General features: G+C 40.2%; 1 protein-coding gene across 4 annotated transcripts in view; it reads right to left on the bottom strand.

Annotated features, from left to right (window-relative positions):
- MYH9 (myosin heavy chain 9) overlaps positions 1–17,392 on the bottom strand; it is a 71,694-nt gene that overhangs the window by 15,745 nt on the left and 38,557 nt on the right. For all 4 annotated transcript variants that reach the window (XM_065047952.1, XM_065047943.1, XM_065047948.1 and 1 more), the window contains exons 6-21: positions 17,058–17,150; positions 16,542–16,605; positions 15,884–15,982; positions 14,874–15,017; positions 12,620–12,715; positions 11,645–11,763; positions 10,422–10,574; positions 8,403–8,576; positions 7,459–7,632; positions 6,765–6,879; positions 4,203–4,396; positions 3,757–3,878; positions 3,289–3,358; positions 2,185–2,345; positions 1,345–1,453; positions 295–426 (exon numbers count right to left, since the gene is read on the bottom strand). In XM_065047952.1, the coding sequence (XP_064904024.1) occupies positions 295–426; positions 1,345–1,453; positions 2,185–2,345; positions 3,289–3,358; positions 3,757–3,878; positions 4,203–4,396; positions 6,765–6,879; positions 7,459–7,632; positions 8,403–8,576; positions 10,422–10,574; positions 11,645–11,763; positions 12,620–12,715; positions 14,874–15,017; positions 15,884–15,982; positions 16,542–16,605; positions 17,058–17,150 (2,019 nt within the window). The remainder of the gene's footprint in view (positions 1–294; positions 427–1,344; positions 1,454–2,184; positions 2,346–3,288; positions 3,359–3,756; positions 3,879–4,202; positions 4,397–6,764; positions 6,880–7,458; positions 7,633–8,402; positions 8,577–10,421; positions 10,575–11,644; positions 11,764–12,619; positions 12,716–14,873; positions 15,018–15,883; positions 15,983–16,541; positions 16,606–17,057; positions 17,151–17,392) is intronic.

The raw sequence follows: 17,392 nt of genomic DNA, 5'->3' as shown, positions 1-17,392 counted from the left end.
AAGGATTCCATTAATTAATGACAAGGCTGAATTCAACCAGCTTTCTATAACTCAGACAAAGGAGACTTTCTTCTACAGAAGGACATTAGGTGGTCACTGTAAAAAATGACCTCCTAGAGGAACTGAGCTGGGAAGAAGGGCAAAGGAAATCAAACAAGATGGCAGCCAAGTCACATATTTCAACAGGTTGGAATCCTGCAGCTTGTCTATCAGACCAATAAAGCAAAGGAGAAGCTCTCAAGCAGTTGGCCAGGTAGAGAGAATGACTTTTACACATGAGATTTGCAAACTCACCTGGGCCTGGAAAGTCTCCAGCTCACTCAGCCTATTTTCTGCAGCTAGCTGCTTCTCCCTGACCTTTACTAGTTCTTCCTCCTTGGCCATCATCTCCTCTTCCTGTCTGCTTACTTGCAGGAGGGGCTTCACCTGAAAGGGAAACCAAGAGAATGAGACATAAGGAGCAAGGAAAACATGAAGAAATGCTCTTGTACTTGATAAGCACCAAATAGAACAACATTTTAGATGTCATGTTTGAAGGTCTGACCAATTATTTTGTTGTGAACACTGGCAGGATCATAGAGGACTAGATGTCATCTACTCTGCCAACAACACACTTTCTGCCTGCCCAACTTTTCTCTAGGATGGGTTTCATCAGGAAAGGGTTGCATAAATTCCAGACCCTCATACAGTGGGAAAATTCCCAGGTAGGTCAATGTAAACAAAAAGCAAACACCACCGATCTCTGGGTTCAAAAACCCTTAGGAGTCATTTCACAGGAAAGAGAAGAAAAGTTTAAACTCTGCTTTTAACTCTCATTTAGCTGCAAAGTCTCACAGCTAGAAAGCAAGAAATCGCATACATTTAGAAAAAAAGACCATTTTTTCATATGTTCATTGTCTTTACAAAGGTAAAAAAAAAAAATCTACAAGTCTAACAGCGAGATCAGACCTCAATGCTTTTCCTTTGCTCTTACAACCCTGGAGGAAGAGAAGGCAAGCCACCCCCGTAATAAAGATTTTTGTCCGGCTAAATTGGCTAGCCACGTAGTAAGCAACTCTTCGAAGTACTGTACCACCAAACCAGGCAATCCTCTTACTCTTCTTAGGCAGAAAGCATTAAGAGATATCTGCTTTTCCACAACATTATTTGGATGTAGCCTTGCACTTGGTTTATGCAGGCATACTGCATAGCTATAAAATATTCTATTAGATGCTCTGCCTATATGAATAAAGGTGTAGTTGCAAGCCAGCCCAACTGTAAAGGAACTGGCTTTTGTGCTTTGGTTCAACCTGAGAGGCTGAATTTGCAACCAAAGTGTCAAAACTGCAAAGGGAAAAACATTACCTTGGTGAACAGCCTCCACCATTGCCAGTTCCGCAGTTTCAAATAGGCGGCACAGTTCCGCTGAAGCACTTTCATGGCTGTCAGTTGCTGCTGGCGCTTGGCAAAGGCCCTGCAAGAGAAGCAGAAATCAGACAAAGGAACCCACAGCAGCACACAATTCTCTCCACCAAGCCCCTTCTTAGATATCTCTACATTTTTACTTTAGAAGGTTTCCTCCTAAAAAATAATAGCAAAATGTCCAGTGAACGACCTCTACCTTTTCAAGTTTTTTCTGCTCAGGTAAGAGGGGTTATCCTTTCCTTTATTCAATTTCATATTTAATGAAGTTTTTCCCTAATGTGTTCTAATCTGAAAAGCCTCGCTATTTTCACTTCAAAAAAAGGGAGAGTGGAAACAGAGGTGTGCTTTCTTGCCAATCTGACAGATACTGCTTTTGTTTTTAGAACTGTACCATCTGCAGCCCTACCTAATAGCTTAAGAGAAATCCTACACGTCCTGGATCAGTACTGTACTAAGACCTTTTAAGTTTCACACTTGCAGTTTGCAGCACTTCTGTCAAAAACTTTGCCTGCTGTATGGTATTCCTAGAAAGAGGAATAGACTTCACCTCTCTGGTACTAAGGGGGCTAACAGCACATGGAGTTTCTTGCAGGTGCCAGAAGTCTGGCATTACAGAGATCAGAAAACCCTAAAACAACCATCAACTGTTATATACAACAAAAATATCATGGCCTTTCTAACAAAAAATAAATTCTAGTCTGCTTTTTTTGAAGATAAACTTGTACCTGAATGGGAGAAATACACGTGTTTATAGCATACTTTACAAAATACGGTCCTTACTTTCTGGCCAGGTAGCCTCTGCAGCATGCTTGGAAGCCAATAATGACATCTGTGATCTTTAGGTCTCTCTCTTCTTCAAGATGAGCAAGAACTCCAGCTCTGAAAAACACTTTACTCTGTCCAATTCGGTAAAGGTTGGAATCCAGCTCCAATGCTTTGATCTAAGACAAAAGAGAGAAGAATTCATCTCCTGCAAAGCCTGCTTCATGCGAAACATCAAACATATTTGCGTCTCGTGGCTGTAAGAGATCCCTTCCCTACAATGAGCCACTCAGGCCAACCAAAGCTGCTGGCTCCCAAAGTTCTGTACCAGAGATGAGTTGGAGCTCAGCCACGTGTGGCATGAAAGCAAGGTAATCCAAGACAGAAAATATGATAGAAAGCATAGTTTAATACAACACCACAGCAAGTATGCAGAGTTAGAAGGATGCTGTGAGGAACGTATGCCTAGTCCCAAGAGCCCACTTCTTTTCCTAAAGGAAACACACCTGTTGAACATTCCTATTTATTTTTTCCCAGTCCTAATGTTTGTCAGAAAAAGACACCCCAACCAACTTCCCTGTCCTTTAAAGGATTTGCTGTCAACACTTTTACTAGTTAGGAGGAATATGGTATACTCCTTTAAGACAGAAAAAAGGGAATCCCTTACAGCCAAATTCAATTCAGTCTCCCTTCGTCTTCAAGCTACAGAGCCAAAGCTTTCCCTTTGAAGCAGGCAATTCTGCAGAAAGTAATTGGAGCCTTCACTGAAAGCATTTGTCATCAACAGGCTTTATTGAAGCTCATACTTCAAGCATGTGCTAAAGATAACATTAATGCTTCTAAGCATTTTGACTCCATGAATAGTGCTGGCATATCAAAGTATATGCATCTGTAGAAACAGAAAGATCCTTTTTGCCTAGGATTATTGGACCTCATGCTAGTCAAAAGCCTCCATCTGCGAAGCCAAAAGAAAGCTTTTTGCACCCTCCTCTCAGACAGAATATCTGACTTTGGAATTTTGGTCTTGTGAGTACGAGATATATTTAACATAGATAAATCTGATTTCCAAACCACATCTGCAAAGTTTATTCTATTTCAAGCAGAGTTTCTAGGATGTCTTACCATCAGCACACAAGCCTGTTTTCCATCCATAAATCCTTTGGGAATTGCATTTGGAGTTAAGATTTCATATCTGAAAAGGAGAAAACATTAGACTACTTAAAAAAAGTATATTTGCAAAAAAAACCCAAAAAAACAAAAAACAAAACAAAAACAAAAAACAACAAACCAAATCCATCAGTAATGTGTTCCTATGCCATTATGAGTTTGACAGTTTACAGCCTTGTTAGAAGACAACAGAGTATGAGGCAACAGTCTTCGATGGGGTCCTCTATGCCTCATCTTACCTATACACTTACTAGAGAAGTCAAAGATGCTTTTGGGAGGCTTTGTGTCAGGAAACACCAAGGGACAGATGTGCTACGTTTGAAAACAGTAGCAATCTACTTGCAATTAAATACTTCAATTTTTGCATTTAGGTTTTAACTTTGCCAGGGTAAAGATTGCTTCAGATCCTTTTCTAAGCCTTACCTTTGTCTGAATTCCTGGAATACAACTCTGTTGGGGAAACCTTGACGGCAAATACGGATTCCCTCCAGCACTCCATTACAGCGAAGCTGGTCAAGGACCAAGTGGGGATCTAGTTTTCCAGCCTATTGCAGAAAAAGCATATTTTATAAATACCACAATGCTTTTGCAAAAGGGGTTTACCCCCCAGCTTCCTTCTCTTTCAGTTCTCTCTTTTCCAGTTAGAAGCAGTTGAATGCTTTTACGCCACTTAAAGAACCACCACAAAGATCAGTCTCCAAAATTTTGGTAAGTGTACACTTACTTAGGATGACCTTAAAAAGATATCCTGAGAAAATAGGACCTCTTTAAGATCTCTTGCAAAACCTGACACAAGATAGTAACCCAGCCACATGTCTCCGGAAGCCCATGTAAGACTGCACAGGCTGTACTGTTGTAAATGTCTTTACCTTTTTCTCATGGTTGGGGATAATGCAACGGACGAAGTTGGGGTTGGTGTTCCTCAATGTAGCCATGAGTTTAGCCAGCTGTTCTTTATAGAGCTGTCCCACTGTTCGGAACATACCCTTCCTGGTTTTAAAGGCCCCTGGCAATGCTGTATCTGACATCCCAGCTACCTGATCCAGCCCAACAATACGGTCAACTAGAGAGAACACAAGACAGAATGTTAAAATTCTGCCACAAACCAAGGAAGCATTGGAATGAACAAAGAACATCTGGGTAGAACAGGATAAACAACAGGAGCTGCAGGATCCTTTTTGCTTCATCTCTACACAGATGTCAACTCCTGTACAGAATTTGTGCAGGGATAGGAGCAGGAAGGAAAAAAAGCAACAGCTCACTACAGGAAGTTTGAGTGATGGGGTCAAACTTACTCCCAAACATACTCTGCTGATGCTCTGGATGGAAGCTCTGGAAGAGCAATTTAGAAGTGAGTTTCAGATGTTTTTATTTGGTTAGGTCACAATGAAAAACAACAAACCAAGAGTTCCAGCTGCTAGCCCAGCAGAGTCAACTATTAGCTAACTCTGATCCAGGAGGGGCCACAGTTAGAGAAAAAAGCCAGCCTCACTCTTGCATCACAGGCAGAACTACCATGACTGGTGATGAGAAAAGTCATATCTACTTGTAAACTGAGCAAACATGGTAAAAGGCATGAGAGAAAACAAACATCAAGGTACCACTGTTTGAGTTATTTTTGCAGTACAAGTACTCTATGACAGAGACATGAACAATACCACTAGAAGAAAGTCAGAGCCTCCCGCCCTAACAGTTTCTCCACTATGCTGCAGTGACATCCAAGCACCAATGAAACTATCATCTTGATGGGTGGACTGCACAGATCCCTTTTTTCAATAGAAGCCAGATAGATCTGAGAATAGCAGTGGCAAGAAGAAACTAAAACACTGTTTCTTCTTTTACATGGAGATAAAAATTCACCTACCCAATCAAAACAAACTGTATCACTATAAATTTCCAGACCTCCAGTACATTTTTATTAACGGCTCCAAGGTACTACTTCACTTTATCTTTAGTGGCTGGCTGACACCTACACTCAAGCTCCCAATCTTAACAACACATCAACTTCTACTCAAGTGGTTTCTGATTTAAAAAAAAAAAACTGCAAAGAGAAACCCCTACAAAAGAAGCAGCAAGAAAGGATACTCTGATTTACAGCTAATATTAGTTTAGAACTGCTCACTTCCAGATCAGCTCTTAGAATAGGGTCAAGGTTGTCTTATCAGAGAGAAAAGAAGGTTATGTTACTAGATGACATCACAAGAAAATCCACAGGAGAGTGTCCCAGATAGCGGCCGGAACAATCCTCTTAAAAATCTTGAGCCCTGCAATCTACATCAACATAGCAAAAAGGAGAGTCACTTGCAACAGAAGACTCAGCTAAGAACAATAAATGAGAAATGATCAGCTGTGGTTCACTCAACATCTCAAGTCCAAAAGGAGCCTCACACAGCAAGGGCCTTGTTAGGTACATGTTGCTGATGACCATTTTTCATGCAGTACTGGTTCCTCTGCTAAACTGGGTTTCTTTTAAATGGTCAGCAGTTGAAGTCAAATCCCCATACTAGAATCAATATTAAACTGCATTTCTGTTTAAATGAAGTCTCAGAAACCTTCCTTCCAAACCTTGCAAAGAGTAACAGCCTTGCTAGCGCTATGTTCAAACAGTTTATAGGAATTTGCTTTTAGCTCTTCCTATGCAAGTCCGGCAAAAGCAACCTTTAGCACCTGAAAGTGTCCGTATTTTTCTTGTATCCATTTGAAAGGTGAGAGTTTTGATTTTGTTTTAAAGTCCGTGAGGAGGTACTAGCACAAAGCAGAGGAAAAGAACAAGAGAGACAAGCAGGTATGACGAAGGGACAAAGAGAAGTTAACAGAAGCATTTCTTGCATGGCTCTAGGACGCATTACACAGGACACAACAGCTGTTTCTCAGTCACCTGGTTCTAGATGAAGAATAGGAAAGTGTTGATAGAAATAGGCTCTCTGAACGTTCTGCATCTCTGCAACAGACAGAGACGTCAAAGAAAACCCACCACAGAAAATGACAGCAGCAGTAAGACTCAAAAGCAGATAAACCCAGAGAAGATAGAGTAAAATACTGAACAACACTGCAGAAAGAACACACTAGTTGCAGGACTGAAAACATAGATTCAACCTCAGATCTTGTGTTTGAGCGTTGCAGCTAAGCAGGCTGCTGGGACACAATGCTGCATTCATATTTTATCCTGGCATTCTTGTTTTTGAGAAATATTCGCTATATATGCAGCAAGCTTAACATAAATTGATGCCAGTGAACCTTCCTCTTGAGTTACAGTGAACTTTTAAGGAAACACCATGATCTAAGAAAAGTAGGTTCCAGATAATGATAGTCTTAGTGGCTTACTCTTCAGGGGAAAAAAGCAACACAACTCATCACACACTTTTGATCATCAAATAAACTCTTCCACATAAAACAAGAGAAAACAAATGAGATTAAGTTTAATTACATACCATCTTTCCACAGCTCAGACACGAACTTATCTGACGACTGGTGGAGAAGAGTAGCAATGTTATCATTCAGTGGATCCATGTTCTTCATCAGCCATTCATCTGCTTTATAATCCACCTGCAGGAGACAAACATGTCAAGAAACTTGGTGGGGGAATTTTCTGCAGCACAAGATATGAGATCCTGCAAAATCTACAAAAGTAGCACTGAGGTTTGCACAATCAACAGCAGATTACCTAATTATTCTTGGATTTGCCATCTAAGCAAGCACACCTACAAATTTCAATCCCTAACAAAGAGCTGCATGTTCTGTTCTGCCCTGTCAGTAAAGGGAACGGATTTGCAATCCTAGTTTGCACCACCCAGAGTGTGATAAAAAAAAACCCTGGCATCATCATTTTTGGTGACGAAGTCTTGAGGCAAGGCTTCTGAAAAGTACCTCTAATACCACCAAATCACAGAGAACAAATTTAAATTGGTGTCAGTTTGACATGTCTTGAACTATACATATATAACTTGCAGGAAAATCCCCTTAGGCTCTGTAAGGTTCACAGCAATGGAGCAACTTTGTGATATCTTTCATTTGTTTCCCATAGGCAGCCATTTTGGTAAGCAACCATTTCTAAGCAGCAGTGGTTATGCATTAGAAAATACAGCAGACATTCCAATGTTCACATTTTAGCTACTCATTCTTTACCTTGCCAGCATAATGTATGATACAGAAGTCAGCTTTGTCTTTCAGCTGTTTTGGCTTCTGAAATTTGGGGTGGGTGCCTTGTTCTTGTACAACTTTTTCCACAAAGCTTTTGTCTGTTGCTTTTGGGAACCAGCACTCTTCATCCAGCAGGGCCAGTATACCAGGAGGCCCAGCCTTAAAGAAGGGAAACATCAAAACATCATTAAATACATGACTACATCAATAACTAACACCTTTAAATGACTAGGAAAAAAAAAAGGATACCTAAGCCTGATCCCCATCACATTCCCCTGTTGTGTGGTATCAGTTCAACTACTTCCACGCTAACAGAAAGGGTTAATAATTCTTCTAAATCCTCATCCGAATTTTAACCATTTTTATGAGAATGTGCCTTCCGTGACATTTGTCTAGGTTGTTTTATGTAGAAGAAAATGTTTTTAATAGAAGGAACACTATCATGATGTTCTCCAAATATCCAGGTGTCTAAATGCAGAACACCACAGCAGAACACTTCACAAACTAGTCCTTACTATTGGAATATCTACTATGAAATTCATAAATTTCCAGGTTTCCTTAGAGCAGACTGAAAACAATAGACATTCACAGATTCTCATCACAGTTAAGTTAGAAAGTTCACACTACCTATGGTAAGCCACACATCTAGCACCATGCAGATCTACACAAATGAAGACAATTTAGTGCAAGGAAAACGTAGCTGACTAGGATCTATTTTCACTACAGAAGTGATACTAACAGATTTATTGGTGACATCCTTTCAGACAAAGAGGAAACTGTTCACTTCTGCTTCTAAGCATACCTCAATGTCAGTAGAGGATTACAAAAGCTAGAAAGCTAGTTTCCAGTCTACAGGTAGAGGTTACGTGCTCAATGACAAAATTAGTGCAGCCACTTCTTGCTGCTCGATGGTAGAAGAACAAGCTTACCGGCTTCTCTATGAGGTCAATGCAGGGCTGCAGGTCCAGGCCAAAGTCAATGAAATTCCACTCTATGCCCTCCCTCTGATACTCCTCTTGCTCCAGAATGAACATGGTGTGGTTAAAGAGCTGCTGCAACTTTTCGTTTGTGTAGTTAATACACAACTGCTCAAAGGAGTTCAGCTAATGAAGAAAAAGGTAGAAAGATGTTGGAACAGTTGCTTTTGAAGACACACTTATCATTCTCTTAGCACGAAAGATCACATTTGTAGTTCAGGAATTTAAGCTAGTGTTATGTGTGGGTGGACAGCCCTTTGTCAATAACCCCGTTTGCTTATGAGCTGCCTTTCCTGACATCCACCACTGCATCACTGCTGCAGTCCCTTGGGAAGTTCATAAACACTGTTCCTCAGACTTTGTAAAAGAATGTTTAGTTGTAAACAGCAGAAGAATTACTGCAGCTACTTAACCCGGGAATAGAAAAGACTCCGGTTTTCTCACAAACTCAGAGCTGGCAAGTCATCTTCACAGGAAAAGGAAGCAACAGAAGCCTGAAGACAAATTCCTAAAAGCACAGGGACTGGAAAGTCCCCTTTTAATCCTCATATATAAAATCAGACAAGAAAATTGAGGGAAATTTCTTCAATATCTCCAGATTTCTTCAAACTGTAAGGACAAGGTTAACCCATTGTGCATTTTCATGTTAGATAACACTAAATATAATGCAGCTGCTAAAGACAATGGTCCTGTTCTACTTCCTCCATGTTTCAGTAATTCTTAACCATGTATTTCCACTCCTCTCCTTTTCATGAGATCCAGCCACCATGAAACTAAAGGGTAGATTAATCAGAGAGGGGTAAGGGAACAAAAAAAAAAAAAAAAAAAGGAAGAAAAAACACCAACAACTTTTGTGTGTCTTAGTTTTCTACTTGATGAATAAATTTGTCCAATTCACTTTCCAGCTGCACATGAGCCAGATCCAGCATAACAGTGATTGATATGAGCTGCCTGGCTGGGATAATGGCAGGGTAGGTCTTTTCTGATGGCAGCCTGTGGTTGCTTCAGGCTAAGTATAATGCAAAGCCACATTCTAAAATTGTTGTTTCATAGACATAAGGGTTTGGCCTAACCCTTCACTGCCACCTATAGAGGGAGCTCCCAGTTTCCTTCTTTTCCATCTCTCCTTCAACTTTCCTTCAGCTCTTTCTCTCCTACATTTATCTTTCATCAGTTTTTATGCTAATCCCCTTTTGCAGGGTGATTCAATTCTAAAACACCCCAAGAAAATATTTTCCACAGGGCTAGAGAGATGAACAGTAAAAGTTGTTGTAGACAGGAGCAACAGATGGGAAACGGAGCAAGTTCACTCATTTTCTGCACCAAGGACCTACTGTTAAAGCCATTTAGCTGTATGTGAAACTACACTCCAATCCCCAATTTTCAAGCTTCTTGCAGAAGGGAGCACACATAGGTCAAAATTTATGTTGGATCTGATTTGGTCTATCCCATCTTTATCTTTTACAAAACTCAGCAGCAGAAAGAAGAAACCATTTACAATAATTTTTAATTATGCTAATAGCTTTCAGTAGGTCATGCCTTAAATGTTTTGGGACAGACTAATGTGACATGAAATTTTAAGTCCAATGGTGGTCCATAACTCTACATGACATTTTAAAATACTTTTTTGCAGGTTAGCAAACTCAAACTGTTAGCTATTAAGAATCAAATACACCTGGAACTGTGAAGTTAAAATAATTCTAACACACGTGGCCAAAAAGGATGTAAGCACCACAATATATGGCAATGAAATACAACATTTGTAAAACACATAAAACACTAAAGAATGAACCACTAAAGCTAGTTAACAACTTATTTGACAGTTCACATCAGCAGAGACATCAACTAACAAAAGGGGAATACACATCCTTTCCAAAGCTATACTGTTCTTTTCCAGTTCTGAAGTGATTTCCTTCGGCAGTCTGCTCCATGGTAAACTCTGCTGAGTGCAAAGACCTGGCATCTCTTTACCTCGAAAATCTCAAAGCCAGCAATGTCAAGGATTCCAATGAAGGATGCACCCTGTCGCTTGGTCTTATCCAATGCCTTATTGATACGCATAACCAGCCACCGGAACATACGTTCATAAGTGGCTTTAGCCAGGGCTTCAATGGCAAAATCAGCCTAAACAGAAAAAAACACAAGATTAGGTTTTATATTATAATCCAAAGGAAGGCATAGACTATGCTGTTTCGGCATCTCATGGCCCAACTGTAGTCTAAGATTTTTTTTTCCACCACTAAACTCACTGAAAAAGGCTAATTTCAGAGCTTATTCCCAATGAAAAGCAGATGGCACTGCAATACTCCATAAATAAGAGCAAAGAATTTCTCTTACTAAATTAGTGTGTCAAGGCAAATTTCAGGATCCTGCCTGTTTGAGAAACCAATGACTGGTATTCAAGAAAGAAAAAATAAGCCCATTCACCTCCAAAGACTCTAGCACACTTCAAGGGCCCAAAGAAAAGCATTTTCTTTTTTTGTTTAGGATTTGTGAAGCCAAATCCCTCCCCCTTCCATGCTACTACCCTACCTGCAATTGACACAGAAATACCATGTATAATAAGAAATTAAGTATCAAAATGGAAAGGCAGCATGGAAACGCAGCCTGTGACTATTCCTAGACTACTCTTTGATATTTATTTACACTGACAATAAGGATATGTTCATAAAGAAGCCAAGCAGCAGTGAGTAAGCACAGGGGCTTTGCTCCACTGAGGAGGCCGCTAGCTCCTAGGTCAGGCTTCATTTAGAACACAACCTGATTCAAGAGTGTTATAAAATCTACAATCAGTTTCAAGGGTGAGCAGCAAATTCTTTTACCCTAGTAGCTGACCTACTAAAAAATGGTGCTTTCTGTATTACAGCAACTTGAAAATGTCATCCTTGCATACAGCACTGAACGAACTTACTCCTTTGGGACAGGCAGTCACCAAAATTAGGGAATTTGCCTTTTCTTTTTTCTCTTACAGATGAGAAAAAGTGTTACAGGGGCAGGATGATTTCTGTCTTTGTACAGATCAATTGAGCAAATACTAAAAGCAATTTGTGCGTTACAAATCCAAGTGCAGTTGCTATACATTGCAGTCATAAAGAGAGTTATTAAATGCTACAGAAACCTCTAACACATTTTTTAGATTTGGGATGGCAAGATTAAAGACTGAAGTTCTTGTTAATTTTTTAGAGAATGCATACCTGCTCTTTGGTCTGAGCTTTCTGGACATAATCTCGCCCGACTTTGATGCGAGGAGTGAGGATACCTCTAGTGAAATCCGTCACATTGATACCCAAAAGGTGAGACACTTTTTGAGCAGCTAAACACGGTAAGAGGAAACAACAAAAAGATAAACGTTACTTTGTTTTTCTCACAGAAAGCAAGAGAAAAACATTCCTGCAACTGCCTTCCCACAAGAGTCATGAAACAGCTTCGAAAAAATGTTAAATGAAGAACAGGTTAATGAGACAATTGCTTTGTCTTCAACTACTGATTAGTCTTTGAGGCAACTCTGTATTTCATATTAAAGATCCAAAACACCATTTAGAACATATTTCCCATAATAATAACAGCCAAAAATATAAACAATTAAAGATAAATTAGCAACCTCTTCTATTTCTGCAGTACGTCTATAATGTAGGTCTAAGAGCTAAGCCTTCCAAAAGATAGCCTTCCATCATGTGAAACATGGTACTACTTACACATGCAACAATGGGTAGTACAATTAAAATATCTACTCACACTTTATACCCACCACAAAACTATCCACCTTACTCTTACAGTTACAAGCCTAACTAAGAAGTCAGCAAAGAACATTCTTTAGAGTCTGATAATATAGGTTTGTAGGGGCAATCTTTCCTAGCTTGGTTAAAACACACACACTACATATTCCAGTAGAGTAACCCTTTTCATCTGGGCATCACGTGTTCTTCCTGCCCAGCCCTGTCACAAGAACAGTGCCACATTCCTGCCCAGGGGTGGCTGCCAACACACACCTGGCAGAACTGTGTATTTTTACGAAGGAGCATGTCAGCTCCTTTGACAAATTATTTGCCTCATAGAAAAACAGGACTCCAGCATTCTCTACATGCTGTAATATATTATTCTACTTGCAACAACTCCCCATAGGCTTTTTACTGCATTTTTCTTTGGGGTGGGAAAAGGAGATTGTTTACCTGTATTGTCTGGCATAGAGGCTTGGTCTGTATTACGCTCCTTCTTGAACACTATGTTGCCAAGTTGAAGAACACCTGAGATAACCTTCAGAAGACCTTTAAAAATAATAATAACAACAGCTTAGTGTCAGACATCAGCAAAAGCCTTAATATGACCCAGTTACCTTTCCTAACATGGTTATGAGGCCCTTCTCAATATCCCAAAGATCCTTCCGGAATTTGGGAATAACCACCACAGGTAATTACTCTCTCTGACTCCTATTCAGGACACAAGACTTTCACTGTCCCTCCTATGCAAGACTACACAGCTTGGAAATTTACCCATTCTCAAAATCACTATAGTAAAGTGGGAGTCAGGACTGAGGGTAATGCACCATCCTACATCATCTCTATTTTTTGATAAAACTGTTTTCCTCAATGACTGCTGCTAAACACAGGAAAGATATAGTCATTAAGAGTACAAAACAATTAAGAGAAGGAAGATTTTGTTCCTTTAACCGCATATCCACTTTCAGGTCCCTGACCAAGGTCTGTAGTCCATACAGACATACTTTATAATGTATGAAGGGCAGCAGGATGTGGGCAAAAGTGCCTGTACCATAACTATTACTAATTGCATGCTGAAGCACCCCACCCATACTTTTTGAATGATGCACATCAAAAAAGTAACACTAGATGCTAAGACAGGAAAGACATTTTTCAGGGCCATAGCATCAATTCGGTTTCCACCATGTATCAATGAAAGCTCATTGCATAAGAGCTTCAAGTTGCCTTGAGCAAGGTAAAATGCCCATCACTTGCAAAGGAGATCTTGTACTGAAGACTTTTTCATCCCCTAATTTCTACCCATTACAGACACATTTTTTTAAAAAACAATATCTTTTTGATAGCACAGTGAACAAAGGCTCCATATATGCTAAATCAGGACTAACAGAAAAGACACACATATGCTCCTAGTGGCACATTATGAAATCCAGTGGTTTGACAGCTGAATCTGGACTCCTCGCACTTGGACAGACAACTTATTTTGGTGTTGTTCCATAAATTAACATAGCTAGTGTTTATGTTTTACATCAAAACTAATCAAGCCTACTATTCAGCCAGCTCCTGTACGTATTATTCTTTTAAGCCTAAAGGAACATCAATGCACTTCACACTTTGAACAGTAAGTGCTAAACATTAAAACTCTCTTTGCTGTAGTGGCTGGACCAATAGACCATCTATGTGACAAATAAAGACATGCCCTAGACAATACACTAAAAACCCAACTCAAAAAAATGGCATAGGAGGACATCTTGACCACAAATTAGACTGCCAATTCCTTAATTTGATTTAGGCAAAATTTTCTTCACCTCCATACAGCCGTTTCAGTCTCAGGTGATTCAGGATATCAAGAAGCATATTAAACTATGGATAACAACAATGTGGATTTATAGGAGGCTGAACTGACAAGAGCAATAGTTAAAGCACAGGCACATATTCTCTACAGCCACGGGAGCTGCAGCCTCCAGCAAAGGAGGTGGTGACCTCAAACCACCACAGATGTTTGCTTCAGAGTAGAGGAAAAAATAGTCTTAGAGGATTTCATACATCTAGAAATGGAGATTTTGCAGAACACTGGTTTCCAACCAGTGAGACAGATCATGAATGAGACAGCACAGAGCTCGGCTGAATACGTATCACTGCACTTTGTGCTGGCTGCACATAATTCTAGCTTCACTGTCATGGTACTGTGCTCCCAGCATCAGACAATATTAATTTCTGATCAGCAGTTCAGTGTTAAGCTGGAAAGAAAGGCACTATGGCCAGGCCATTCTCAAAGTATTAATCCAGCAGTGGTTGGATTAGATACTTTAAAGCTATTGCCTAGGGATAGGGGGAGCACACAAGCCATGCACTGCATGAGAGAATGAGGAGATTCTCATATCTTGGATGTGTTATTTATAAACTGGATATGCAGCCCTCAAACTGGGAACAAAAGCAGCAAGCAGAAGCATGTTTTCATCAGCTGCTTGACTTGTAATGTTAACTGTATAAACTGAAACTGTGCTGGTAGATCCCTGAGGCAGGTCACTCCAAAGCCACTAAGTTTATTACTTGCACACTGTTCACTTGGTGGGGGGAGGACACCAGACAAAACCGGAACAACAAAAAAGCCAGAACAAAGAACCCTAGAACAATAAAGCTCCAGAGAGATATGATCTGCTCCCTCTTTCATTTCCTTGCATTTTCAAGCCCATCAGAGGATTCATACCTATCTGTTCCTCATCTGGGATGCCCATGATCTTCATCGCCTCCATGGTCTCCAAAAACATATCTTTGTCTTGCTGACCCGGGATCGTAACGTGCCCATTGGAAAGGAAGCGGTATTTGTTATAAGGCTCCAGCAGCAGATCAGCTTAGGAAGCAATTGAGAAAGAAGTTATTATGGCTTTTTTTTTTTTGGTAATAGACAAGAAGCTACCACAGAGAACAAATTTCTGACTTGCATAAGCTAGCAGGTGCTGCATGAATCTGGGATTAAGCCCAGATTTACTGCAGGCTGAATATTTAATGTATTTTAGATAAAATGTGAAGTTTTCTGCCTTATTTCTTTCTATTCCTTCCTCTGGACTACTTCACCAAAGCAGTGCCAATCATCATTACGCCCTAAGTCTATAAGAAGAAAGGATTAACTTGAAAGTAAATTTGCCTTTAATTTCAGATACCTCATTTGTTTCAAGTCAGGTGAAAGTTAATATATAGCTCTTAAAACAGGAGAAACTATGAAAAAAAGCTCTCTCGTTCTGTCCTTCCTCCAGATTGATCTGCAGCCCTTGCACAACATGGACCCAGATTACCAGGCTAAGGTATTAAAGCCAAGTGCTCCAGGATCGTAGATTTCTGGAGCTGCTTAGGTGCTAGAAGTAGTTCTCCATTCAGTTAAATGCTGCGTGCCTCACAGTAGGAACATCTCTGCACTAGAAGGGTTTACATCATACAAGACGAGACTAAACACAGGACAGTGATTTAGATAAGGAAGAGTGTAGAGTCATTGCTGGCAAGGAGACAAGTGCAGAAAGGAACCAGAGAAGCAAGTTTTCAGGAACTGAGAAGTACAGGGGGAAGGGCAGAGGGAGGTGTGAATGTACAGGAGAGGTGCAGTGACCATAACTAAAAGGCAGAGCCAAGAAATGAGAAGTCACAGGTCCTAGCCTACAAGTGTTTTGGACCCTCTGTCACTGTGATGAGGGAACACCATGATTACAACAAAATCATACTTACTCTTCAAATGCTCCCCTGCCCCAGATAGCAAGTAGTAAAAGATGTGGAATGTTCTCTCCTCTTTGGCTTGACGAATTGCACGTGACTTCTCCAGCAGATCTTCGGAGAGTCAAGGCATATGGTAGGACACACAAAACACTTCCTATTCTATGCCAGGAGGAAAAAAAATGCATACTACCTGATGATGTCCTCATGACATTTAACAGGGGCATTGATTTATCAATCATCACTGGTCAACAACCCACTGAGTTTCTGGCCTCAGTTCTACCAGCCTCTGAATGACAGCTACTACAGTAAGAGACACTTAACTGACAAAACCAGGAAAACAGTGATCCTCCATCCATATTTGCCTTGAACAGCAGTGATAATGGCTTACAAAATTGCAAAGCTATTCATCTTATCACAGTTTACACTTCCATTTCAGCCTCCTAAGATTAGAATTCATTCATTCAGAAAAGATTTCCACCATGATCACAATGGTCACCACTTGAAGAAACAGGAGACTACAACAGTAATCTTGCAAGCATAAATTTAAGTGTTTCCTACCACTTTCTTGACCTGAGAAACAGAAAGACAGTTGTGAAGAGACTGCTAGGTACCATTACTGCCACCTCTATAGCCTTTAACTTCTCTTTTTCAGTGGTTACAGAAAGGATACAGGTCTCAATATTGGCTCCAACAATGTAACCGTTGACATCAAAGTTGATTCTGATGAACTTGCCCTAAGAGGAAGGTAATGGCATTAAAATTAGTATTCATTCTATCTGGTAACAGCAGTAAACAAAAAAGGTAAACCTTCCCTTTTTAATCCAGGAAAGGAAATTCAGAACAGGTGAGGCAGGTTTTAGGCAAAACACAAGGTCAGCCAATAGTTAAGATCAGCAATGCTTGCTGATCACAACAGTGATTTAACAAAGAAGACAGCAAACACTTTCAGGCATTTCTGACATTCAGACAGCCTACACTTCAAATTAATTATGTTTCAGCCTAGATCTCCCATAACCAGGGCTCCTTCAGTTTCATGTGCTATATGATCTGGACAGTTCTGCCTCCCTCAACGTTAGGTTCAACACCTTCATTTAGTTCTAGCTCCCCCCATCCACCTCTCAGACACTGTCCGTTGCTCTCCAGAGCAAGTAAAATACTGGCCTCCGTGCTGCATTGTAATACTCACAAATCTTGAGGAGTTGTCATTCTTTACTGTCTTGGCATTTCCAAAGGCCTCCAGGATGGGATTAGCCTGGAGCAACTGTCTCTCCAGTTCTCCCTAGAGCAAAATCAGAAATTAATAAAGTAGGTAGCAGTTTACTGCATTAACTTTGGGTCAAACCAGTGCTGAAGCTTCAATTCACACTAGCTTGGTATCTGTTGTAGAGAAGCCACATTAAGCCTCAGGAGATGATCACTTAAACCTTCAAAGGAGACTCATTAGTTATCTGGGTAAAACAGAAACATTGACAAATATACCTTATTCCCTTCCTCAACATAAGAGAATCCCAGTGCTGTCTT

The sequence above is a fragment of the Columba livia genome, chromosome 1 (assembly GCF_036013475.1).
Source record: "Columba livia isolate bColLiv1 breed racing homer chromosome 1, bColLiv1.pat.W.v2, whole genome shotgun sequence".
In the NCBI taxonomy this organism is placed as follows: Eukaryota; Metazoa; Chordata; class Aves; order Columbiformes; family Columbidae; genus Columba; species Columba livia.
The sequence above is the reverse complement of the archived record's forward strand: the minus strand, read 5'-3'. Positions and strand labels throughout refer to the sequence as shown.